Source organism: Microcebus murinus, chromosome 4, assembly GCF_040939455.1.
Source record: "Microcebus murinus isolate Inina chromosome 4, M.murinus_Inina_mat1.0, whole genome shotgun sequence".
In the NCBI taxonomy this organism is placed as follows: domain Eukaryota; kingdom Metazoa; phylum Chordata; class Mammalia; order Primates; family Cheirogaleidae; genus Microcebus; species Microcebus murinus.
The window spans coordinates 108814038-108839800 of NC_134107.1; the positions used below are offsets into that span (position 1 = coordinate 108814038).

Consider the following 25763-nt stretch of genomic DNA (forward strand, 5'->3'; position numbering starts at 1 on the left):
CCTTTGACTCCAGCTGGGGAACCACTCCGTGGTGTTGTGGTCCTCTGGGCGGGCTGGATCATGACAGACAGGCTGGAGCAAGAGCCCTGCGTAGCCGGTAGGGGCAATGCCAGGAGTCAGTGTGCTGGCGTGGACAGCAGCTAGACCCTGGGCAGCTCCTGGCAGCCTCCCTGTCAGGCTTGTGTTTGTGGCTGATGCTGGAAGGCTGTGTCTGTGTCCTTCTCCAGCCCCAGTGATGCCTAATCCTTTTACCTTCCCCCTTTGCACTGGGATCGTAGAATAAATGCTTGAAAACTGGAGCTGGGAAAAGCTTTTCTCCCTGCCTGGCAGCCAGCCCTGTACCCGTGAAGCTGGAAAGGAGCTTCCCTGCAGGCTGTGTCTTTGGGACAGAAAGACCCAGGAGTGCAGGTGGTGGCTGCACACATTAGTTTGTACAGTCTCCCAAATCCAGGCTGAGTGAGGTGGGGGTGGGAACGGGTCATTCCTAAGCACTCCACCACCAGCCGGCCATAGAAAACCCACGGTCGTGACACTAATATCCTCTCCCCTTCCTTTTCGCTCCCAGCTGGCTACTCCAAGACCCTGGCATGAGGCTGAGAACAACCTACCAGGGCTTCACCAAAGCAGTGGACCTTTATTTTGATCACCTGATGTCCAGGGTGGTGCCACTCCAGGTACAAGCAAAGCAACTCTTCTTTGATCCTCATCTGTCTTCCCACTTTTTTTTCAGCAAAGGAACACACATTTCCCCCTTGACTGAGATTGCAGTCAGTTGGAAGGGCTTGCAGTAGTTGTCTTTGAAAGATCTGTGTGTTTCAGTGTTGTCTCAGGTGGGTGCAATGATGAAAGGACAGACAAGTGTAAGGCTCACGTGGCTTCATGCGGTGCTGGAGCTGCCCTTGCAATGGGTAGACAGGGTTGTCTTGATAACTGAGAATACCTGTCTGTCAGTGTCCCAGTAGTACAGTGGCTCAGTTCTGCACAGAGAGGAGCATATATGGATCAGCCCATGTGTAAAAGACAGAAGAACTTTTTGTAAATTCTTCTTGTAAATTATAAAATTCTAGTTGATAACTTTTCAAGGTACTTTCCTCTGCTACCAAAAGGGTGCTGTATGATATACATTTGCTGTTGAAAACGTATGTGTTAAAATAAATTTTAGGGGGAACATATTTGAACATAATAGTTGAAATCAATAAAAAATCAGGAATGGTAAAAACCAATCCAGTTGCTTGTATAAAAACATGAATTGGGGGTGGACATGCTTGAAGCTCTTACTCGAAGGGGGAGGGGGCATGGGCAATATAAGTAATCTTAACACTTGTACCCCCATAATATGCTAAAATAAAAAAAAACATGAAGAGTGACTCTGAGAAATTAGTACCTCAATAAAAGATGAGTACATCAGTGAAAATTGCCCTTAAGTCAGTAGTTTGACCCTGCACACATAAAGGGAACTGTCACATAAAACACAAGATACCTAGTTAAGTTTGAATTTCAGATAAGCAAGCATTACTTTTTTTGGGTATAAATATATCCCAAATATTGTATGGGCCATGCTTACACTAAAACAGTTATTCATTGTGAATTTAAATTTAACTGGTTGTCCTGTGTTTTTATTTATTAAATCTGACAGCCCTAGTCTTGAAAGAATCAAGTAGCCGGGAAGTTTTTAGCCAAGGTTGTGCAGGGAAGATGGGGTGGCAGACATGATTCAGCAGGTTATAGCAGCAGGGGCCAGTGCCCGAGGTGGGTGGGGGACAGTGGGGAAGGCCACTCTGGGAAAGTGGCTTTGAGGCACTCATAGACATGGAAATGGAATACCAATGCTTCCCCCCACCCCCGTATGACATATTATTTTATTTCATTTGTTTTTATTGTAGTAAAGAACTAACATAAAACTTGCCATTTTGACCATTTTTAAGTTTATAGTTCAGTGGCATTAAGTACATTCATGTTGTTGTGCAACTATCACCACAATCTTAGTTCGGGCTACTGTAACAAAGTACCACAGCCTGGGTGGCTTACAATCAACAGACATTTATTTCTCACAGTTCTGGGGGCTGGAAGTCCAAGATCAAGGCACTGGCAGATTTGGTGTCTGGTGAGGCTCTCTTCCAGGCTACAGATGGCTGTCTTCTTGCTATATCTTCACATGGCAGCTAGAGAGCGAGAGAGCTTTCTGGGGTCTCCTTTATAAGGGCACTAATTCCATTCATGGAGGCTCCACCCTCATGACCTGATCACCTCCCAAAGGTCCCACTTCTCAACACCATCACATTGGGGTTAGGATTTCAACATATGAATTTTGGGGGAACACAAACATTCAGTCTGTTGTAACCACCATCCATCTCCAGACCTTTTCCATCTTCCCAATTAAAACTCTGTACCCACTGAACTCCCCATTCTTCCCTTCCTGTAGACTCTGGCAACCACTGTTCTGCTGTCTGTCCCTATGAATTGGACTTTTCTAGCTACCTTATATAAATGGAAGCACAGTATTGTGACTGGCTTATTTCACTTGGCATAGGATAAATCTCAGGATTTATCCTGGTTGTAGCATGTGTCAGAATTTCCTTTCTTTTGGAGGTTGAATAATATTCCACTGTATGTATACACCACATTTTGTTTATCTATTTCATCCATCGACAGACACTTGGGTTGTTCCCATGTTTTGGTCACCATGAAGAATGCTTCTGTGAACATGGATGTATAAATCTTTTTGAGTATCTGCTTTCACTTCTTTTGCAAATATAGCTAGAAGTGAAATTGCTAAATTGAATTGTAATTCTATGTTTAATTTTTTGAGGAACTGCCATACTGTTTTCCACAGAAGTTGCACCAGATTACATTCCTACCAGCAATGCACAAGCATTCCAATTCCACCACATCCTTACCAACACTTGTTATTTTCTGTTTGTTTGGTGAGAGCCTTCCTAATAGGTGTAAAGTAGTATCTCATTGTGGTTTTGGTTTGCATTTCCCTAATGACGAGTGATGTTTAGTATCTTTTCATGTGCTTATTAGTCATTTATATATCTTTGGAGAAAAATTTATTCAAATGCTTTTCCCATTTTTGAACCTAGTTTTTTTGTTTTGTTGTTGTTGAGTTTTAGGAATTCTTTATATATTCTGGATATCAATTCCTTACCTGATCTGTGATTTGCAAATATTTTCTCTCATTCCCTGGGTTGCCTTTTCCTTTTATGCACAAAAGTTTTTAATTTTGATTAAGTCCAATATATTTATTTATTTTTTGTTGTCTTTGCTATTGGATCCGTATCTAAGAAATCATTGCCAAATCCAAGGTCATGAAACTTTTTTCTTATGTTTTCTTTTCGGAGTTTTGTACTTTTTGCTTTTATGTTCAGGTCTTTCATCCATTTTGAGTTAATTTTTATAAATGGTGCAAGGCAAGAATCTAAGTTCACTTTCTTTTGCACGTGAATATTTAGTTTTCCCATCATTTGTTAGAAAGACTTTTCCCCTTTGAATGGCTTTGACACCCTTGTCAACAATCATTTGACCAGAGCTAGGTGTGGTAGCTTATGCTTGTAATCCCAATGACTCAGAAGCCTGAGGTGAGAGGATCACTTGAAACCAGGAGTTCAAGACCAGGCTGGGCAACATATCAAGGCCCTGTCTCAAAAAAATGAAAAAAATTAGCTGAGCGTGGTGTTGTGTACCTACTATAGTCCCAGTTACTAGGGAGGCTAAGGCAAGAGGATCGCTTGAACCCAGAAGTTCAAGATTACAGTGAACTATGATCATTTACTCTAGTTTGGGCAACAGAGTGAGACCTCTTCTCTAAAAGAAAAAAAAATTCACCATATGTCTGTCTTTATGCCAGTATCACACTATTTTGATTACTGCAGCTTTGTAGTAAGTTTTGAAATCAGGAAATGTGAGACCTCTAACTTTGTTCTTTTTCAGCATTGTTTTGGCTATTCAGTATCCCTTGAGAGGCCCCCTGAATTTTAGGATAGCTTTTCTATTTCAGCAAAAACATTTTTGAGATTTTGATAGTGATTGCATTGAGTCTGTAGATCACTTTGAGTAGAATAGACTTCTTAATAATATGAAGTATTCCAATCTATGAACACAGGATGTCTTTCCTTTTATTGGTGTCTTCTTTATAGTCTTTTAGCATCATTTTATAGTTTTCTGTACCTTTTTGGTTATATTTATTTCTAAGTATTTTATTATTTTTAATGCTATTATAAATATAAATGTTCATTGATAGTATATACAAACAGAATTGATTTGTGTGTATTAATTTTGTATCTTGCAAGTTTGCTGGATTCATTAGCTATATAATTTTTGTGTGTGTATGTGTAATCTTTATGATTTTATACATTTAAAATAATGTCTGCAAACAGAGAGTACTTTTTTCTTAACAATTTGGATGGATTTTGTTTATTTTTCTTGATTAATTGCTCTGGCTAGGGCTGCATGTACTATGTTGCAAAGAAGTGGCAAAAGCAGGAATCCTTGTCTTGTTCCTGATCTTAGGAGGAAAAGCTTTCAGTCTTTCACCATTGAGTATGATGTTGGCTATGGGCTTTTCATAATGGCCTTTATTATGTTGAGGTAATTCCTTCGATTCCTGGTTTGTTGAGTGTTTCTTATCATGAAAAAGTGTTGAATTTTGTAAAATGTTTTTTCTGCATCAATTGAGATCATCAATTTTTTTCATTTTGTTAATATGGTGTGTTACTTTGACTGATTTTTGTATGTCAAATCAATCTTGCATTCCAGGAACAAATCCCACTTGTTTATGTTGTTAATAATTCTTCTAATATGCTGCTGAATTCATTTTGCTAATACTTGGTTGAGGATTTTTGTATCAATATTTATAAGGAATATTAGTTTTTAGTTTTCTTATAGTGTCTTTGTCTGGTTTCGTAGTTCTGGCCTCACAGAATAAGGAGTGTTTTCTCCCCTTCAATTTTTGGGAAGAATTTGAGAAGGACTGGTGTTAATTCTTCTTTAAATATTTGGTAGAATCTAACAGCGAAGCCATCTGGGCCTGGGATTTTCTTTGTTTGAGATTTTTGGTTACCCATTCAATCTCCTTACTAGTTATAGGTCTATTCAGATTTTCTCTTTCTTCATGATTTAGTCTTGGCACATTGTATGTTTCTAGAAATTTGTTTAATCTAGGTTATTCAATTTGTTGATGTACAATTGTGCATATTTTTCTCTTTTTATTGCCATAAAATCAGTAATACTATCCCCTATTTTGTTTTTGATTTTAGTTGAGTCTTTTATCATTTTTTCTTAGTCAGTTTAGCTGAAAGTTTGTCAGTTTTGTTGATCTTTACAAAGCACCAAATCTTGATTTTGTTACTTTTTAAGAATTATTTTTGTATTCTCTTTTTATTCTCTGCTCTAATCTTTGTAATTTTCTTCCTTCTGCCACCTTTGAGTGTAGTTTGTTTTCCCTTTTTTCTGCTTTCTTAAGGTATAGAGTTAAGTTATTGGTGTGAGACCTTTCATCCTTTAAGTATATTCACAGCTTTAAAATTTTCTCTTAGCACTGCTTTCACTTCATCCCATAAATTTGTTGTGTTTTCACTTTCATTTGTCTCAAGATATTTTCTAGTTTTCTTATGATTTCATCTTTGAGCCATTGGTTATTTAAGAGTGTGTTAATTTCCACATATTTGCATTTTTGGTTTTCCTTTTCTTATTGATTTCTAGTGTTATTCCATTATGATTGGAAAAGAAACTGTATAAATTCAATCTTTTAAATTTATTAGGGCTTGTTTTGTGGCCTAACATACTCTATCTTGGAGACTTGGAGAGTCTTGGAGAGTGTTCTATGTGCCTGTGAGAAAAATACATATTGTGCTGTTTTAGGATGGAGTATTGTATATATATATATCTGTTAGTCCATAGTGTTGTTCAAGTCCTCTATTTTGTTATTGATTTTCTGTGTAGCTGTTCTATACATTATTGATAGTGGGATGTTTAGTCAACTACACTACTATTGTTGTTGAGCCACCTTATATTTCTCCCTATAATTCTGTCAGTTTGGTTCACATACTTTGGAACTCTAGTATTTAGTGCATATATGTTTATAATTGTTATATATTCTTGGTGAATTGACCCTTTTATCATTATAAATATTATATCTTTCCTTTTCCTCTTGTAAAAGTTTTTGGTATAAAGTCCATTTTGTTTGATATTGGTAAAGCCATCCCTACTCTCTTTTGGTTAGTGTTTGCATAAAATATCTTTTCCATTCTTTTGCTTTCAACCTTTGTGTACCCTTAGATCTAAAGTGAGTATCTTATAGACAGCATATAGTTGGATATTGTTTTGTATCCATTCTGCCAGTGTATGTCTTTTGATTACAGTTGGGGGAGGAGGTTAATCCATTTACATTTAAAGTAATTACTCATACATAGAGAAACACTTACTTTTGCCATTTTGTTTTTTTGTATATGTCTTATAGCTTTTTCATCCCTCATTTCCTCCATTAATGCCTTCCTTTGTGTCCAGTTGTTTTTTTTATAGTGATACTTTCTTATGGTGATTCCCTTTTAAATTCATTTTGTGTATATTTTATAGATATTTTCTTTGTGTTTACCATGGGATTACATGCAATATTCTAAAGTTGTAACATTCTATCTTAAATGGATGTCAACTTATCTTTAATTGCATATAAAAACTTTATTCCTTTATAGTTCTGCTCTTCTACTTTATACTGATGTTACAAATTATGTATTTATGTATGACATTACATTGATAATTATTTTTATGCATTTGTCCTTTAAATCTTATAGAACATAAGTTGCATTATAAACTAAAATTATAATAATGCTTTATATATTTTTCAAATATTTGCCTTTATTAGAGAACTTTATATTTTCATATAGCTTCAAGTTACTGTACAGCATCCTTTCATTTCAACTTGAGGCATTTTTTTATAAGGCAGATCTAGTGATAATGAACTCCCTCAGCTTTTCTTTGTCTGTGAGTATCTTAATTTCTTCCTCACTTTTGAAGGAAAATTTTCCTGGGTATAGAATTTTCAGTTGACACATTTATTGTTTTCTCTGAGCATTTTGATTATATCATCCCACTGCCTTCTGGCCTGCAAAGTTTCTGCTGAGATATCCTTTATAGTCTTATTGAGGATCCCTTGTATGTGACAAGTTACTTTTCTCCTACTGCATTCAAGAATCTCTCTTTGTTTTTGTCTTTCAACAGTTCTATTATAATGTGTCACTGTGTGGCTCTCTGGGTTGTCCTCCTTGGAGTCTATTGAGCTTCTTAGATTCATGTAGTCATGTCTTTTCTTGAAGTTGAGAGGCTTTAAGCCATTATTTCTTCCTTCAAATAATCTCTCTTTCCCTTTTCCTCCTGGGATTCCCAGAATGATTATATTGGTCTGCTTACTGGTGTTGCACCGGTCTTTTTTTTTTTTTTTTTTCATTTTTGCTCCTCAGACTCAATGATTATAAATGACCTATCCTCAGCGTCACTTAGTCTTTCTCCTGCCTGTTTCAGTTTGCAGTTATACTCCTCTAGTGAATTTTTAAATTTAGATATTATAATTTTCAGCCCCAGATTTTCTATTTGCTTCTTTTTTTTTAATAATTTCTATTTCTTTGTTGATATTCTCATGTTGTTCATATATTCTTTTTATGATTCTCTGTAGTTATTTGGTAGTTTTTTTCTTTAGCTCTTTGATAATATTTTCAAAAGTTGTATAAAATATTTTTCTACTAAGTCGAGTATGTGTGTTTCTTCAGAGACTATTTTTGGAGATTTGTTCATTTGAATGAGTCAGATTTCCCTGTTTCTTTGTATGTGTTGTTTTTTGTTGTTATTGAATGTTGGGCATTTGAAAAAGAAAAAAACAGCTCTTTCTGTCTTTGCAGACTGGCAGGGAAAACTTTCACTAATTAGTGGGCCTGAGTCTAGAGATTAGCCCAGGGTGAAGACTTAAGATCTTAGATCTTTTTATGGGCATGTGTCCTATCTATATCTGTATATGTGCTTTTTTTTTTTTTTTTTTTTTTTTTAAACCCCATGGCTGCTTTTAAATGTCTCATCTCACTCCTTGAATTGATAAATGAATTCAGGAAAGTCTCAGCATACAAAATCAATACACACAAATCAGAGGCATTCATATACATCAATAACAGTCAAACTGAGAACCAAATCAAAGACTTAATACCCTTCACAATAGCAACAAAGAAAATAAAGTACCTAGGAATCTATCTAACTAAGGAGGTAAAAGACCTCTACAGGGAGAACTATGAAACACTGAGGAAGGAAATAGCAGAGGACATCAAGAGGTGGAAAACCATACCATGCTCATGGATCAGCAGAATCAACATTGTTAAAATATCTATACTACCCAAAGTGATCTACAGAGTCAGTGAAATTCCTATTAAAATACCATCATCATTTTTCACAGATACAGAAAAAATAATTTTACGCTTTGTATAGAACCAGAGAAGACCCCATATAGCAAAAGCAATACTAGGCAACAAAAACAAAATGTGAAGTATCAATTTACCAGACTTCAAACTATACTACAAGGCTATAGTAATTAAAACATCTTGGGACTGGCACAAGAACAGGGACATTGAGCAATAGAACAGAACCGAGAACCCAGATATAAAACCATCCTCATATAGTCATCTAATCTTTGACAAAGCAGACAAAAACATACACTGGGGGAAAAAAATCCTTATTCTATAAATGGTGCTGGGAAAACTGGATAGCCACATGTAGAAGACTGAAACAGGAGCTACACCTTTCACCTCTCACAAAAATCAACTCACGCTGGGTAACAGACTTAAACCTAAGGTGTGAAACTATCAGAATTATAGAGGAAAACACTGGAAATACTCTTCTAGACATTGGCCTAGGCAAAGAATTTATGAAGAATACCCCAAAGGCAAGCACAGCAACAATAAAAATAAATAAATTGGACCTGATCAAATTAAAAAGCTTCTGCACAGCCAAAGAAACTGTTACGAGAGCAAACAGACAATCTACACAATGGGAGAAATTTTCGCATGCTACACATCCGATACAGGGCTGATGACTAGAATCTGTTTAGAACTCAGGAAAATCAGCAAGAAAAAAACAACCCTGTCAAAAAGTGGGCAAAGGACATGAACAGAAACTTCTCAAAAGAAGACAGAAGAATGGCCAACAAACATATGAAAAAATGCTCAACATCTCTAATCATCAGGGAAATGCAAATCAAAACCACAATGAGATATCACTTATCTCCAGTGAGAATGGCCTTTATCAAAAAGTCCCCAAACAATAAATGTTGGCGTGGATGTGGAGAGATAAGGAACACTCCTACACTGCTGGTGGAACTGCAAATTAGTGCATACTCTGGAAAGCAATATGGAGATACCTTAAAGGGATACAAGTAGATTTACCATTTAATCCAGCAATCCCATTACTGGGCATCTACCCAAAAGAACAAAAGACAGTATAAAAAAGATATCTGCACTCGAATGTTTTTAGCAGCACAATTCACAATTGCAAAGATGTGGAAACAACCCAAGTGCCCATCAATACACGAGTGGATTAATTAAATGTGGTTTATGTATGGAGTACTATTCAGCTTTAAGAAACAATGGTGATATAGCACCTCTTGTATTTTCCTGGATAGAACTGGATCCATTCTACTAAGTGAAGTATCCCAAGAATGGAAAAATAAGAACCACATGTACTCACCAGCAAGTTGGTTCCACTGATCAACACCTAAGTGGACATATAGGAATAACATTTATCAGGTGTCAGACAGATGGAGGGGGAGGGGATGGTATACACATACGCGATGAGTGCGATGCGCACCATCGGGGGGTTGGACATGCTTGAAGCTCTGAGTCCAGGGGGGAAGGGAAAAGGCCACACACATAACCTAAACATTTGTACCCCCATAATATGCTGAAATAAAAATAAATAAGTAAATGTCTCATCTCAGCTTCTTGGGTCCTTAGATGTTCTGTCATATTCTTCTGCCCATAATTCCTTGCCCCCAGCCATCCACAAATTCGTAGACCCCCAGCAGTTTTCACATGCTGTGGCACCTGCCGCTGCTTTTGCAGCTTCCAGACCAAGGTCCAAATTACGCTGATGTTTCCTGTCTGAGCTCCACATCAGATGAGACAGAAACCAGTCCACTGGGCAGTGCATAGACAAGCCAGAACATTGTGAACAAGTCCTATTTTGTGCTTTTATCCTGAGGGAGGGAGCTGGGAATTAGCACACTTCCTCCTGACCACCCCGTGCTACACTGAGGAGGGGTGGGGCAAGTACAAGTAAAACATAAAATTTCCCACCATTTTGCATGTGGCTTTTTTTTTGATTGGGCATTCACCTGTTTGGTTAGATCTTTGGGTGGTTGCCAGAGCTCCTATAAAGTTATTTTAGTCCATCTGTAGTTGTTTCTTTGATGTTTCCATGGGAGAATGAGGGCCTGGTGCTTCCTACTGCACTGTCTTACTGACATCACTCTCAATTATATACCAAACTTTTTGAGACTTTTTTTTTCAAAGGGGTTATGTTGTAGTAATTAATGAATTTAGATCATCCAGTTCCCACTAGAAACTCAACTTCTGAGTGTTCACCTCTTCTCCCCAGTACAAGCATGGGGGACCCATCATTGCTGTGCAAGTGGAGAACGAATATGGCTCCTATGACAAGGACCCTGCGTATATGCCTTACATCAAGAAGGTAAGAGTCAGCTACGGTCCTTTGTTATATTCCTTCCTCTGCAGTGTATTATGGGCTATATTGTGACGTGTGGCTCTAATATTTTTCTCATATTAATAGCACATCTCCAGACACCATTTATTAATCACTGAATCTTTCTCCATTGTCTTATTTCAACAGGGTTATCACTTATTTACCTTTTATTGACTGAGTTTACTTTGGGATTGTAGTACACATCTGGTGTCAGGGGCCAAGAATAAGGAAATTAGCTCGATTGAATAGTGATGATTAGGGAAGACTTTTTGGAGAGGCTGTTCTCATTCCAGCACCCAAATCAGTGCTTCTCATCCTTGGTTGAACATTGGCTTTGCCTGGAGAGCTTAAAAAAATCCCTGTGCTGAGGCCACACACCACACCAATTAAATAAGAATCTCTGGAGTGGTCTCAGACATCTGATTCCAGTGGGTGGGGGAAGTTGAGAACCATGGATTTAATACACAGTAAATCAGGGAAGGGCAGAGTAACTTAAAAAAACAGGCTAATAGATCTGGTTTCTGTCACTTAGTAGCTAAGACCTTGAACAAATGCTTTGATTTTTCTAAACCTCTTTTTTCTCTTCTATAAAGTAGAGCTAATGAGAGTATTTGCCTCTCTGAATTGTGAGTATTATGTGGGATCATGCAGCTTGCTGCGGTTCTAGGTACACAGTAAGTTGTCAGTCCACAGCCCCGTGACAGCATCCATGGCATCACTTCGGCGTACCAGGAGGTCTGGCTGTGGTGTGAGCTGAGGACATGTTAAGCAGCCTCAGTGAATCCACCTGATTGAAGGCGGGACAGCTTTGCCCCTTGAAACCCTGGGCAGCGTCTTTTCTGTGTCATGTGCAGTCATTTTCCATTTGGAAATCATTTCAGTTCTTAGAGATGATACTGAGGCTCAAACACTCCAGCTTGCAGGTTCTTATCCTTCTTCCCACCTGCAGAAAGCTCTCTTAGTAGGGGACAAGGCTGTGTCCAGAGGGTGGCATTCCTCTAGCTGGAAAGGAGCAAGTTCAGTCCTGATGGCCAAGCCCAGCCAGAGTCGGAATTAGGGGACACCTCTGGTTTCCCGTCGTCTTTGAAGCACAGGAGTCGAGAGCTTCTCCTGCGACATCTGGTTCTCTCAGATTCTCTCAGCTGCTGGGGCTTCTCCAGCAGTTGTGACTGAATTACTCAGCTGTAGAGAAGTGGAGCTCCGCTGAGCAGACAGAGAGGAGCAGTGGCTCCTTCAAGGACCTGGCCCGTTCAGTCACGCTTCCCTGGTTTGGGGCAAAGGTACCCATGTGTCTCAGGTGGACAAAGAGAAGTAGCAGTTCCAGTATTGAATGACCTTGGGCAAGTCACGTCACCTTTCTGGGTCTTAGTTTCATCATGCGACAGGGGAGACAAGAATGCATTTCTCTAAGGCCGCGTGAGACAGTGTGAGATAACAGGCACAAAGCCCCTGGCAGCACTTGGCGGACTGCTGGTGTCTGGGGAAATGGTATTTATCCCTTATGGGGTGGGGTCAACACACCAGTGCCCAGGAAAAGATAAGTGTATGCATATATAGTAGGAAGCCATGTGAATGCTCGTTAAATATCAGTGAATCATTAGTGTAGGGACCAAGGCCCTTTGCCCCCAAAAACTTCACTGAAAAAATCACTGACATAAGGCAGATTGATTAATAGGAGAAAAGTCATATAAATTTATTTAACATGTGTACAAGGAAGCCTTTAGAATGAAGACCCAAAGATACAGGGGGAATTGCCCATTTTTATGCTTAGGTTCAACAGAATGTGGACAGTCATGTAGAAATATGATTGGACAAAAAGGTTATGAGCTAATGCTAACAGACTGAGTGGGGAACCCAGCAAGGCCTGTCTGTCTGGATTCTTCCTGGCCTCTCTGAGCGGCATTCCTTCCTCTGGGCGTGGGCAGGGCCCTCTCAGGAATGGAGGTCTTAGGACCTACAGTCAAACAAGGTAGGTCAGATAGCTTCTTTATGGCCAATTTTACACAGAACAATTTTAGGTTTTATGGCTAGATTTTGAGAAAAAGGGTTGTGGTTTCCATGGCTTCCTTGGGGAAGAGGGATTCTAGTTCTTATAGCTAGCCTCAGGGAAGAGTGGGACTGCGAGACAGGAGGACAGGGGAAGTTGAGAGGAAAACTTTTGCTTCTGAGGCTGCTTCTGAGGCCTTCATCCCGGGGTACTGTGTTCTGAGCCCCAACATGAGTTAGATAGTTGTGAGGCAGTAGATCTAGGGCTTTTGATAACAGTCTCCCCTCGTGGACTAAACTCTGCAGTGTGTTTCATGCCTGAGAACTGCAGCCCCCCACCTGGTTCCTTACAGCACGTGGGGTTAGACATGAGCTTTGTTCACCCACCCACCAGATTATCTCTCTGCCACCCCAGTGTCCAAAAGAATTCAGTTGAAATAAACAGTTTTGTCATATATCTGGAGAGGAAATTAGAGGGAGGTCCACCCCCTTTGCTAGGGTTTCTGATGCGAAAGAGCCCAGAGCCCCAGAGCAGAGCCTTTGAAAGAGGATGGGCTCTGGGTTCAGGCCCATGCTCTCTGTAGCTCTGCAACCCGTGACACCTGAGTCAGCCTCGCTGAGCCTCCTCTTCGGTTATTACGATATTAATCATGAAGATCAAATGGGACAGTCTGTGTAAGGCCTGGCACGGTAGTAAATGCTCCATAAATGTCAGTGGTTATTCTGAGCGTAGCAGCCGTCATTGCTGGAGCGCAGTGTGTTTCTTGCGCTTCCTCCCCGGCTGAAGCACAGCCTCCAGCTCCTCTGGCCTGGGGCACACCTGGGCCGTGACCGGGCATGGCTGTTGCCCAGGCCTTGCTGCTCGGCATGGGGAAGGGACGGGCTGCCTGCTCATGGTGTGGGTGAAGGGAAGGTGTGGGTGTTGTCCCAGAGGCCTGCCCCGTCCCCCTGCTGGAGCCCAGCACCGTCTCTGGGGCATGGTGTAGCTGCGGGCTCCCCGAGGAACAGCAAACCAGCCAGGCCGGCATTTTGCTAGATTGGGATGACTGAGGGCCACCTCGTCCCTGACGTGGCTGGAATTCAGCTGTTTGGGGTTCTGCTGAGTATGGCAGGCACAGATGGGGTTTTTTCTATTTTCCACAGAGAAATAAATGCTTTATTTAGAATCTCTCCCTCTTTTCAGGCTACCCCATCCCCAGTTGTGTGACACTGCAGAAGCTCTGAGGAGTGAGGCAGACCATGACTTATCTTATTTCCCCCCACAGGCCTTGGAGGACCGCGGGATTGTGGAGCTGCTCTTGACTTCAGACAACAAGGATGGCCTGAGCAAGGGACTCATCCGCGGAGGTAGTTGCGGGCAGGCGTGTGGGGAGGCAGCTGCCTGCCGGCCGTGCACTCCCCGGGGCGGGGTTGAGACACAAGCAGGACTATCCCTGGTGCACTGGGCCGGGGTCCTGGACTGCAGAGGGCTGGAGAGCCGTTCCAGAGACGGAGGGGCCCCGGTCAGCCCTGCGGCTGGGCTCCCCCCCTGCCGGGCACTCGGGCGCTGACAGCGCTCTGCAGGTCACTGCCTGCTTGCAGGCTTCCTACTGCCAGGAAATTGCCGCCGTTTTGCCTCAACTGCGCAGGCCCCAAAGCTTGTTGCCTCTCTCAGCCCTCCACTCCCCTGTGCTCGGCACAGCCGCTGCCATCACATCCTTTTTATCTTGAGCTCTAACTTCCTGATACATCCGGAATCCAAACCCATCTCGCCACCTCACTCGAGACACCGTTCCTCGCTCACGTTGCTGCAGTAGCATGTGGGCTGACCTCCCTTTTATTCAGGGACTCCTCTACAACTCTTCCCAACACAGCAGCCTGTGTGTGCGTGCCTTGGAAAATGTCACCCGGATTATCTTACTTCCCCACTCGAACTCCAGGTGTCCCCAGCTCAGAGTGAAGTGCAGGTTCCGAGAAAGACCCAGAGGGCATCCCCACTGGCATCCGGGCCAGCTGAGCTCACCTGCTGCTGCTCCCACTTTGCCCACTCTGTCCCACCCTCCTGGCCCCCACTGCTGTTCCTGGCATACACTGACCCGAGCCCTGGGGTCTTTGCTCTCTTTCCAGAGAGCAGCGGGGCTGCCGAGGTCATTTCCCATCACAGGGAGGCTTCCTCTGAGTGCCCATGTGGAATAGCACTTCTCCCATGACTCCCTAGTCTTCTCCCGGCTTGCCTTTTGCCTTCTGACATTCGGGGTAGTGTATTCCCTGTGGGGGCTGGGCTTTGCCTGCCTTGTCAGGCTGTGCTCCCACGCACAGACCTGGGTTGTGGACTGAAAACCTGAAGCGCCCTCCTATGGGCTGCGGCGGGGCCTCCCGTGGACTCCTGCGCTGCGCCACAGCGTGTCCTGCGCTGTGCTCTTCTGCATTTGTCTCCATAGCCTGAGCTGCTTGAAGACGGAGACTTCTATCTCTGAGTCCTGCAGCTGTGCCTGGCGTGTGGCTCAGGGCGTGACTGTTGGATGAATGGGGAAGAGAAGGCTCTTGTCCCCAGGCAGAGCAAGTTGGCCAAGGGACCAGAGCCTGCATCTCAGGGCAAGGGCCAGCAGCAATTCCCGCTCTGTCCACGCGGTGGCACTGCCTCCCCGTGGCTGTGTCCACGCCCTGGCGCAGGCCTGGGCCCGCGATGGCCACGCAGGGGAGACTGCTTCGATGCCGGCGCACATTGTTAGCGCTTGGCGGTCTCTTGATTACAGGCCCTGCGAGGGTGAGGATGCTGGGCGTCTCCCAGAGCCGGCTGCCTTCTGTGGCCCCCTCCTCCCTGCAGGCAGTACCCTTGTGCCCCTAGTGCCACCTGCTGCCTGGAATTTTTTTCATTATTTTAAGTAATTAAAAAATTAGTTAAAATAATGCATCCACATGGACTAAAAATAAATGATACAAAATGCTTACAGAGAAACACAGTGTTGCCTGCTTCCTCATCCCATTCACCAGAATGACCGTTTTCAACTCTTCTGACTTTTTCTGCAGCTATTTTCCTTCATATTTCTTAACAACATGCACATAGAACTCTGCATTCGCTGCCTCCAGTTCTGCCTGTTGGCGTCTTGCTCCAGCGGCGACTTGGCTTTCTTTGCCGCGGTCACCCGTCTTTCCTGCCGCGTAGCTGTTCGTGGTCTTGACTGCGCAGGCTTCACAGACACGTGCGGATCCCTCCTTGCGGCCTGCCGCCTGAGGTCACCTCCTGCACGGCGTTGGTGATTGCTCAGGTGCCAGCCCACGCCTCGCTTTTCAGTGTGCTTAGTTTTCATCTGCAGAGTCATCATCCCATTTGCTTTTCTTTTCATTTCAACTCTTCTCCTTTTTCCCCTTTCTCCCTCACCCCCTCCCATTTTGTCTTTTAACCACTCCGGTGCAGCGCTCACGGCCGCGAAGCCGTGCCCACGGCCGGCACTCGCAGTCGCACGGTGGCTTCTGCTGCGCATTGACGGCGCGTGTGTTTTGCTCTTGTGTGATGAGGAAAGCTTGAAAGCACTGAAAGCTTGTTTTACATTACAAGCAGCTTTACTTGTAATGTAAATCAGAATAGGGAACATTATACACGTTTGTTTTCATTATGTTATTTTTAAATGTTCACAATTTTATTTTGATAAATGAAAAATTAGAAAAGTCAAGTTTTGTTATTAATGCTAAAGTCAATGCTCAGCTGTGCGCCTCCATATCCCAGCTGTCAGCTACCGTCGACGCTCGGCTGTGCGCGTTCATCTGTGGCTGTCGACTATAGTCGACGCTCGTACCGAAGTGGTTAAACAAATACTTTACCAGAGACGTTCCCAACACCGGTCACAGGTGTTTTTCAGATGCCTGTACGCATCAGCCTTCATTGCAGGTCTGCTCTGGCTGTCCGGGACCTCCCTCTGGCGTTTCTGATCTGCCTGTGGCCTGCTGCGTGGCTTTATCCCGGGACTGAACTCCCGTGCGGGTCCTCCTCCCTGGCACTTTGAAGGCGCTGCCCCGTTGCGTCCTGCTCCGCCGTGGCTGCGAAGCACGCTGCCGTTCTCGTCCGTCCCTCCCCCACTGTGTCTAGAACAAAATTTTCTTTTTGTCCTTGGTGTTCTGGCCCTTCACAGTGACGTTGTGTGTGCGAGGCTTTCGTCACCTTCACGGGTGCTTGTGGTCGTGTGCGTCGCAGGTCTCCGTCCTCCCGTGGAGGCCACCGGGCCATCGCGCTTGTCTGACAAGGCTGCGCCTTCTTTTCCTCTCACCTTCCCATCTTCCTGCTGTTTGTGCCCTGGACTTTCATGTCGATCCTCCAGGTCTCTCACCTTTTCTACTTTTTTCTCTGTTCTTTAGTTCTACTTTCTGGGTGACTTCCTCAACTTTTATCTTCTAGTTCTTCTGTTATTTCCTGAATATATTTCTCTTCTCAGAGTACACTTTTTTTCACTAAGTGCATACTGTCTTTCTTATGTCTCCCTGAGGATATTTTACTTTCTAAAAACACCGTGTTTGTTCTTTTCATTGGTTCTGCTTGCTCTGTTTGTTGTGCTCAGTTTCCCGCTCTTGAGCAGCGTGAGGAGGGGGCAGTGATCGCTGCTTAGGGGCTGAGTGTGGCAAGGCTGCTGATGGGAGCGCTTCTCCACGGGTGACGGCTGTGGCGGCCCTTTCAAGGAGGGAATGTTATCTTGGCACTACCGAGTGTGTCTGGAGAAGAAGCTGTTGGTATTGGGACAGCCCTTGTCCACACCACCCGCCTCTCACGCTTCACCTCCCACCTCACCGTCTCACCCTGGCCTGGAGCTGTGCAGGTCTGGCTTTCCCAGACAGTGTGGTCCCTGAGGAGGGGACAGGCACAGGTGGGAAGGAGGCCTGAGGCTGGGACAGGGCTCTGGGCTGGGAGTGGGGTGAGGCCTGGGGCTGCAGTGGGAGGTGGCTGTCACTTCTCTTGCTCTGCTGGGCTGCCTGCAGCCCTGACATCCTTTTCCAGTTTCCCGGGATTTCTTAATGTCTCCTCTCCCTTCCTGTTCTTGTGGCTGTCTTCCTGGCCATCCTCTAGTGTTTTCGTGAGGTGTTGGGAAGGGTAGGAAAGAGACGCTGTGTTCAGGAATCCTTGAACTTGGGGATTTCTGCCTCATCAGTTTCAGGCAGGCCCCAGTCTTCTAGGGTCTTCCAGCTGAGGCAAGGGGGATCTGAGTGCAGAGTCTCATCAAGTGGGTGGCTGGGGCACAGGGACGGCACCAGGCGATGGTCCTGTCAGGTGGGCCGTGTCTGTAGCTCTGCTCTGCCCTTCACTGACTCTGTGACCCTGAGGTGAGTTATTGCACCTCCTGGAGCCCAAGCCGTGCTTGTGTTTCCTCACTGCTAGTCGGGAATTTACCTCCCGCAGGAGAGCCACCTCTGTCTCTGTCCTGCCTTCCTAGGCCAACTGGAGCCCTAGCCCCGGCCTGCACCAGGGAGGCCAGCTGTTCAGGTGGCCAAGCTCTGCACCTGGGGTGGGCTGAGGGGTCTTTGGCCATTGAACAAACTGGAGCATGTATTTCACTGATGGAAAACCACTGAAAACAGCAATTTCTATTTTAAAAGGAACACATTACAGAGTAGAATGGAAGATTAGCCCTTATCAAGAAATAGAAGTCTTTGTCTAGGTCATTGCCCTGTAGTGGATGCTTAGGGTGCCAAGTACAGTCCAGGCTCTGGTTCCTACAGAAGAATAATTAGCAGAAGTGCATGCTCTGCTTGTAAAAATCACAGCGAGTCAAGGACAGACGCCTACACGAGTGGCCGCTGCGTCAGCTCCGTGCTGAGTGGTGGAATCTCCGAGATGGACCAGACGCGTCTCCTGGCACCAGAGGCACCCTGACCTCTAGCTGGAGGCGGAGCAGCGTCCAGACCAGTTGTTTCATTGTGCCGGTGCGCTGAGGGGGCTGGGGTGACGCAGGCAGTCCGTGGCTTTCCGACAGTATTCTTCTCTCCTTTTCCTGGACAGTGCTGGCCACCGTCAACTTACAGTCGCCACAGGAGCTGCCGCTGCTGACCAGCCTTCTGTCAAGGGTCCAGGTAAGTCTGGCCCAAGGGAAGCTGCCGGCCCTGCTCCGCACCTGTTCAGGGACTCCAAATGCCTGTCGCTGTGCTCAGGGGTCCACAGAGCAGGCAGGAGGACTCTGGGCTGTCCCAGCCTGTCAGCTCCCAGCCCATGCTGCCTTGTGCCTGCAGGGATGCAGCTCAGAAGCTGCTCCAGGGGGTGCCGCGGTGCAGCCTGATGCAGTGTGTGTGAGGTTCGCTGCCCTGGACAGAGGGGCCCCTTCGGTACACCATGGAGAGCTTGTGACTTTTATGGACCCACTAGCCCAACTTGCTACCAGGGACTGAGGGAGAACAGAAACACTTCCCTGTCCTGTGCTACGTAGGTGTCTGACCTTAACCTGTAGGACCCTCCAGTCCCAGAGAGATTGTTGCCGTCAGCAGGACGGGAAGCCTGGTCCACTTCAGGTCAGAGGAGAGAGAGAAGAGTTTCTGGATGTATCTCAACGTCCGTCAGATGGGCATTCACAGAGCCCTCCTGATCTGACTGACCTCTCTGGAGTTCGTGTTTCTACCCCTAGGAGACGGATGTGACCGGGGCAAGTTGCAGCGCCCCTGTCACCCGGCTCACCGAAGGGTGTGATGCCCCCAGAGCTGCCCACCTGTTGCATGTCCACATTGGCCCCCAGACTGAGAGCAGAGCTGCTGGCGTGTCTGCATTGGCTGAGCGCAGATGCCATGGAAATTCTGAGTGTTTTTCCATCCCAGCTGACGGCCTTTTAGAGCCAGGGTCGTGCCTTCAGGCGGGTCCGCGTGGAGCCACCACAGCAGCGTGAGGTCGCGTAGGATGAGTGCCACCTGGGTTTGATGTGACTACTACTGCAGTGTAGATGACAGAGGACAGCTGGAATGGGCGGGGAAAGTTCCCACGAGGAGGTGGGACGGGATGGGACCTGCTCCCAGGCGGACTTCTGTGTGACAGACCAAGCGAGAGTTAAGGGATCCAGAAGGGTCCAGATTGAGTCCCATCCTCTGTCCTCCCTTCTTCCAGCACTTCCCGAGTGCCCGCCCATGTCTGGAGCAGTGGTACTTTGTCACTCAGACGATGGGCTCTGTCCTCTTGGGGCATATAACCTACTTGGGAACAGAGAGACATAGGAAATATACAATTTCCCCATAATTAAGTAGACTCGAGCCTGAGTGCTGCCAAAGAGAAGTACAGGATGCTGTGAACTGTCCCTGCAGCCACCTGGCCATGCTGCAGCATGTGATGGGGTAGTTACATAAGCTCTCTGGGCATCTCTTCCACTAGTGGGATGATGGGAGTCATCTGCTCATGGTACCCACTCACAGGGTTGCTTAGGCTTCAACGAGGTGATATTTAGAAAGCACCCAGTTCAGCAGTGGATGCAGCTGAAGCCTCAGGTTGGTTCCCTCACGGTCATCCATGGAGCAGTAGCCATACACCTGTGTCTTCCCAGGCTGGTTGTCCTATTAACGGAACGGCACTGCTGAAGGGCTTTCTGTGTGCAGTCCAAAGATGTCTATTTTTTTGTAAGGAAGGGGACCTGGGTACTTCTTTGATTAAATCAAGAGCTCTCTATTGCACAACACAGGCCCTGGGTCTGCTTAACTTTGAGCTGTCCAGTAGCACCTGGCTAGTCCTGAATGTCCATGCCCAGTGGGTAAGAGAATGATAGCGGTGTTTCTTGAGCACTGCCTATCTGCCAGGCACTGTGTGCTGAGGGCTTATGTGCCCTGTCTCACCTGGCTGTCCCTTCACCTCATGGGCTAGCTACCGTTACCATTGGACACTGACAGAGACAGCTGCAGAATGGACAAGAGCACCCAGGAAGCAGGGATTAGGGATTCCAGTGTCATCTGAGAGCAGAACCCCAGCTCTTAATGCCACTGTCCAGTGCAGTGACCTGGGCCATGGCAGACACCCACTTTCCTTGGGCCTGGCACCCTTAAGCCAAGGAGCCCACTCCAGGCCCTGGAGACTTCTGAGATGTGGGACTTAGAATATGCTTCTTCCTTTTTAGTGACTTGAATGGGGCACAGTATGCACCTCCCTTCTTGGGAGGTAGATAGTTTATAAACTAAACCAAGCTCTTGGAGGTAGATAGTTTATAAACTAAACCAAGCTATAGTCCTGCTAAGAAATTACTGGGACTACTTTGCTTTTACCCAGGTATGGCTGGTGCCTTCCACTCAGCAGACCACAAGTTTGTCCTATGACTCTGGATCAGATTTGGTTGCTGTGTATACAGTTGCCTTCTAAATGTAAGGCCATTGCTGACAGAGAACAGACCTGATACACAGTTACTGAGTGAACGAGAAGGGCTCTCCAGTGCAGAGCCTGAAATACTAGCATATTAGTGCTCACACCTCGCCCAGGTGCTCTGGGGCTTTGGCAGACATGGTGGAGTACAGCATGGTCCCAGGAATGATCTCTGCCTCCCTGCGGCCATGCTGTGGCAAAGTCAGTATTCTGAAAGAACATTTGTTGAGTGCCCCAACCAAGGTGTGAGTCCAAATTGTGGCTGCAGAATCTGCACTTATAGCTGTGCTGTAAGATCCCAATTTTCTCATTCAGAAAATTGCTGCAAACTGCTATTTAAAGAAAGCTAGACCTTGGGGAGGGCCTACTCTGTAGCGGCTGACTCTTCTGCGTAAAGGGAAGCAGCACCCAGGGGGTGCTGTGTTCCTGATGTGCCTCTCAGCATCTCTGAGAGTTATCCTTGAGTTATCCTGGAAGGAGATAGGCAAAGCTTGTCTTGATCCAGAAAGCACACCAGTGTCTTCTTGCTAGCATGTATGCAACATTAAAACCACATCAAGCCGTCAAGGTCTATTGCATTGACTTTTGTGGCTGCTTCTGCTCTGCACCTACAGGTGTGGAAGCCACGCAAGGTGGGTGAGCCAGTGCAGGTGCGTTCAGCCCCCATCTGTGCTCTGCTTCCAAAGGCCTCTATGGCAAGGGGTCCTGGGGTGCTGTCTTTCTCTTTGGGCCAGCCTGCCCTTCTGACTGTCACTTTGTGCTGCCCAGGGGATTCAGCCCAAGATGGTGATGGAGTACTGGACCGGGTGGTTTGACTCGTGGGGAGACCCTCACAATATCTTGGATTCTTCTGGTGAGTGTTTTGTGGCACCAACATCCAGCATATGTGTCAACCTAAAAAGTAAGAGTCAGTTTCAAATAACCTGCCAGTGGATGTGGCTCAGCTGTAGGGTGTAGTAAGTAGTCAGCTCTTGATATTCCAGAGTCATTTAGAGTGCATGGTAAGATTTTTAACATTGCTTTTTAAATGTTTTTATAATTAGTAATGCATGCCCTATCACAAACATTCAGAAAATGTACAAAGAAGTATAAAGAAGAAATACAAATCTCAGAGCCCAGAGAGAACATTTTGCTGTATACCATGCAGGCAGTTCACTGTACCTCTACCTGTATACACACACAGATGTAGACAGGCTCGATCATGCTGTGCTGTGTGCCACCTGCGGGTGCCAGTTAATGACACCTATGGCCAGCTTCCTGCACTACTAAATGTAGACTTATATCACTGTTTAAATCATGTGAAGAACCCCATTCTAACCACAACCTATTGACCCTGTCTCATAGGTCATTTCTAGTGGTTTTGTTAATTGAATGTGATTTCAGCGAATGTCCTTGAACATGTGGTTTTGCACAGCTGGTGTATTATTTCCCTATGATAAGCAAAAGAATTGCTGTTAGTTACATTCTGCCATGTATATTTACCAAACTGCCCTCCAGAAACATTGTAGCAATTTTTACTCACCATTACAAAATGAGAGTACCCATGTCCCCCACACTCATCAATACTGAGTATTAAGATAATTTTTAATATTTGCCTGTTTGAGATATCATTGTTTAGTTTGCATTTCTTTGATTTATATTAATAAAACATGTCCTTAGTAGCTATTTATGTTTCTCCATTGATATTATCTTTTCATACCATGGTTCACTTCCTAGTAAAGGTAGGGTAGGGGAGATGGGAGATGGTCGGAATTAGATCTCTTCCGAGGAGCCCGTCTTTTCTCGTTCTATTGAGTGAGAGGCGCGGGGAGCAGCCGCTGGCTGGAGGGCCCATTCTCTCCCTCCCCTCCGTCTCCTGCGATTGGGGTTTTAGTGAGCACTGACGGACAGGGCGGGGATGCTGGCCTTGGTGGTGGGGGGGGGGTTTGGAAGGACGAGGGCAGCGAAGGGACCTGTGGCTAGCTGAGATGCTGACTCACCCCGCATGTCCGTCTCTCCCCTCCTGTAGAGGTTTTAAAGACGGTGTCCACCATCATCAATGCTGGCTCCTCCATCAACCTCTACATGTTCCACGGAGGCACCAATTTTGGCTTCATAAATGGAGCCATGCACTTCCATGAATACAAGTCAGATGTCACCAGCTATGGCAAGTACCCCCTGCGCTGCCCTCCCTGCCTGCCCCAGCATGTGTGTGGAGAGGCCTTTAGGGACAGCTCTGGCACTCTTAATGTCGTTGGCTATAATGTATGTGGGAAGGTAGAGGCCTTGCCTGCGTGGTCTCTCCAGACTTCAGAGCAGTGGGAATGCAGGCGGTCGGTGTGCCACGAGCCAGCTGCTCTGCCGAGAGGCTCTTGCAGGTGAGGGGAGGCCGCCAGGGTGACAGGAGGGATGCAGCCTCCTCTCCTTACCTGGGCCCTTGAGAGCATGTGGACCTCCCCCCACTTTAGGTTTAGAGTCCCCAGAAAGTAGAAATTCTACCTGCAGCTAGAAATTTAGAGTCATGCTGTGGTCGTGGGCAGTTTTTGTAGTGTTTTATAGTATTTAGTATTTAGAGTGTTTTGACTGAATGGCTGAGTGTTTTGGCTCCCAAACTGTTGAGATGAGAACCCTGCTGCCCCACCCCGGCTCCTTCCTTTTCTGTGTGTTGCTGTATGCACATCCTGGGGACAGGAATGACTGCAGCAGGCCCCGGTGTCTTGCAGACTATGATGCTGTGCTGACAGAGGCCGGAGATTACACAGCCAAGTACATCAAGCTTCGAGACTTCTTTGGCTCCCTCTCAGGTACCCACTATATTGCAGATGTCAGCTCCGACTCAGGCCCTTGCCCCTGCTCTGAGACCCCTGATGAGTTCTCTCCTGCTGTCCACCCCAAGCCCGGCCAATCTGTGTGCAAGAGCATCCTAGACAAGGACAGGAGAGTCTGAGACACTCACTGTTTCTACTGTAGTTTGCACCTCGCCAGCTTCACTTCTGTACTTGTAGGTGTCAAGGCTCCTTCTCTCACGTGGAAGATTTGAGACCCCCCTTCCCCCAAGGCATTGCTTTCTAACCGTGGTCTAGGTGTGCGCTAACACCCATCCTGTTCCTGTCATCTCGAGGAGACGGGCACACCAGCCTGTGGGCAGGAGCCGGGTGGGAGGCAGAGGAGGCACTGGCAACCTGGGTCATTTGGGGACAGCCCTGTTGTGTGTCTATGCGGCAGGTGCCCCTCTCCCTGCCCCGCCCGACCTTCTTCCCAAGACTACGTATGAGCCGATGATGCCAGCTTTCTACCTGTCCCTGTGGGACGCCCTCAAGTACATGGGGGAGGTAAGTGCTGCGGGCAGTCATGGGGGTGCTGGGAGGAGGGAAGCCCACTGTTGATGGCGTTGAGTCCACTTTCCAACTTAGAACTCCGGGTGAAGAAGAGCAACTCATGCCAAAGTATGACGTGGAAGGAACAGGAAACTGGGAGAAGAATGGGGCACCCCATGGGCCTTTCCTTTCTCCAGCCTCAGAGAGGAGGGGGAGGGGCAGAGGAATGGCCTATGAGGCGTCCCCTGTGAGGGGCACCTGCCACAGCTGGTTCAGAGGGTGTTATGGTGCAAAAATGACCGGGTTCCAAGAGCTAAAAGTCCACTCGATTGCAGGGCTCTACCCTGCTATTGCCCGTGTGTCCCATGGCTCATCCCTGTGACCCTGGAGAGCCACGGGTATAGTGTGATGCAGAGTCAGAGCCCCTGCCTCTCGCCCCGTGTGCCGCTCCCGGGCGGGGCCTGTCTGCTACCCCGCACCCTAGAAGACGCTGCTGCCACTCCCCTCCTGAGCCTGGCCCTGGGCTCCTGTCTCTTCTGTACGTAGCCAATCAAGTCTGAAAATCCCATCAACATGGAGAACCTGCCAGTCAACGAGGGGAATGGCCAGTCCTTTGGGTACATTCTGTATGAGACCACCATCACCTCGTCCGGCGTCCTCAGCGGTCTTGTGCGCGATCGGGGGCAGGTAGGATCACCTCTTTAATTCCTGTGACCTCCTAGTGACCAGCCCTGCAGTGTCCATCTGACTCTGCTCTCAGTGTGTAAAAACTGCCCATGCCTGTTGCTTAGATCCTTCTCAGCCGTGCCTGTGGGCATTCATTTATACCCCACCCAGCTGACTCCCACCTTGGCCCGCATGACACTGCTGCCTCCTTCTTGGCTTGGCAGAGGTCCCTCTTGCCATGCCTCCTGGTGACCCTGGATGGTTTCCTCTGTTCCCTCCGGCAGGTGTTTGTGAACACGGTATCCATCGGATTCTTGGACTATAAGACCATGAGTATTGAAATTCCACTGGTCCAGGTTTGTTATCCTGGGAGTGGGGGATGGCTGGCCCAGCTACTTCCTAGGGAGTTTGGTGGGAGTCACAGAGAAAAAGCTGGAAGACAGGCAGCTCCTTAACTACGAGCTGCAGGTGGAGAGGGGCAAGCATGACCATCTGACCAGCGGGGGCACTCACTGCCATCCTCAGAGTGGAGGGAAGGACTGGGCTTCGGAGACACACAAGTTCCGAGGTGCAGCTGTGACCATCTGGTCAGGTAATCGGGCAGTCATCATCGGCCACTGTGTTCCTGGCAGGGTCACACGGTGCTGCGGATCTTGGTGGAGAATCGTGGGCGAGTCAACTATGGGGATAATATTGATGACCAGCGCAAAGGTGGGTCCTGGCACACGCTGGGGAAAGAGCAGCCCATGCATGTGCAGCACATGTGGGCTGTCCCATCTCCGTGCCAGCATGCCAGC

The 25763-nt window shown here is 46.3% G+C and overlaps 1 protein-coding gene across 3 annotated transcripts in view; it reads left to right on the plus strand.

Moving 5' to 3' along the window:
• Nucleotides 1-25763, plus strand: part of LOC105857312 (beta-galactosidase-1-like protein 2) — a 43946-nt gene that overhangs the window by 14216 nt on the left and 3967 nt on the right. For all 3 annotated transcript variants that reach the window (XM_076002668.1, XM_012739616.3, XM_076002669.1), the window contains 11 exons: nucleotides 566-674; nucleotides 10630-10722; nucleotides 13986-14067; nucleotides 18686-18756; nucleotides 21773-21857; nucleotides 23013-23150; nucleotides 23707-23787; nucleotides 24209-24315; nucleotides 24847-24987; nucleotides 25251-25322; nucleotides 25599-25677. In XM_076002668.1, the coding sequence (XP_075858783.1) occupies nucleotides 566-674; nucleotides 10630-10722; nucleotides 13986-14067; nucleotides 18686-18756; nucleotides 21773-21857; nucleotides 23013-23150; nucleotides 23707-23787; nucleotides 24209-24315; nucleotides 24847-24987; nucleotides 25251-25322; nucleotides 25599-25677 (1058 nt within the window). The remainder of the gene's footprint in view (nucleotides 1-565; nucleotides 675-10629; nucleotides 10723-13985; nucleotides 14068-18685; nucleotides 18757-21772; nucleotides 21858-23012; nucleotides 23151-23706; nucleotides 23788-24208; nucleotides 24316-24846; nucleotides 24988-25250; nucleotides 25323-25598; nucleotides 25678-25763) is intronic.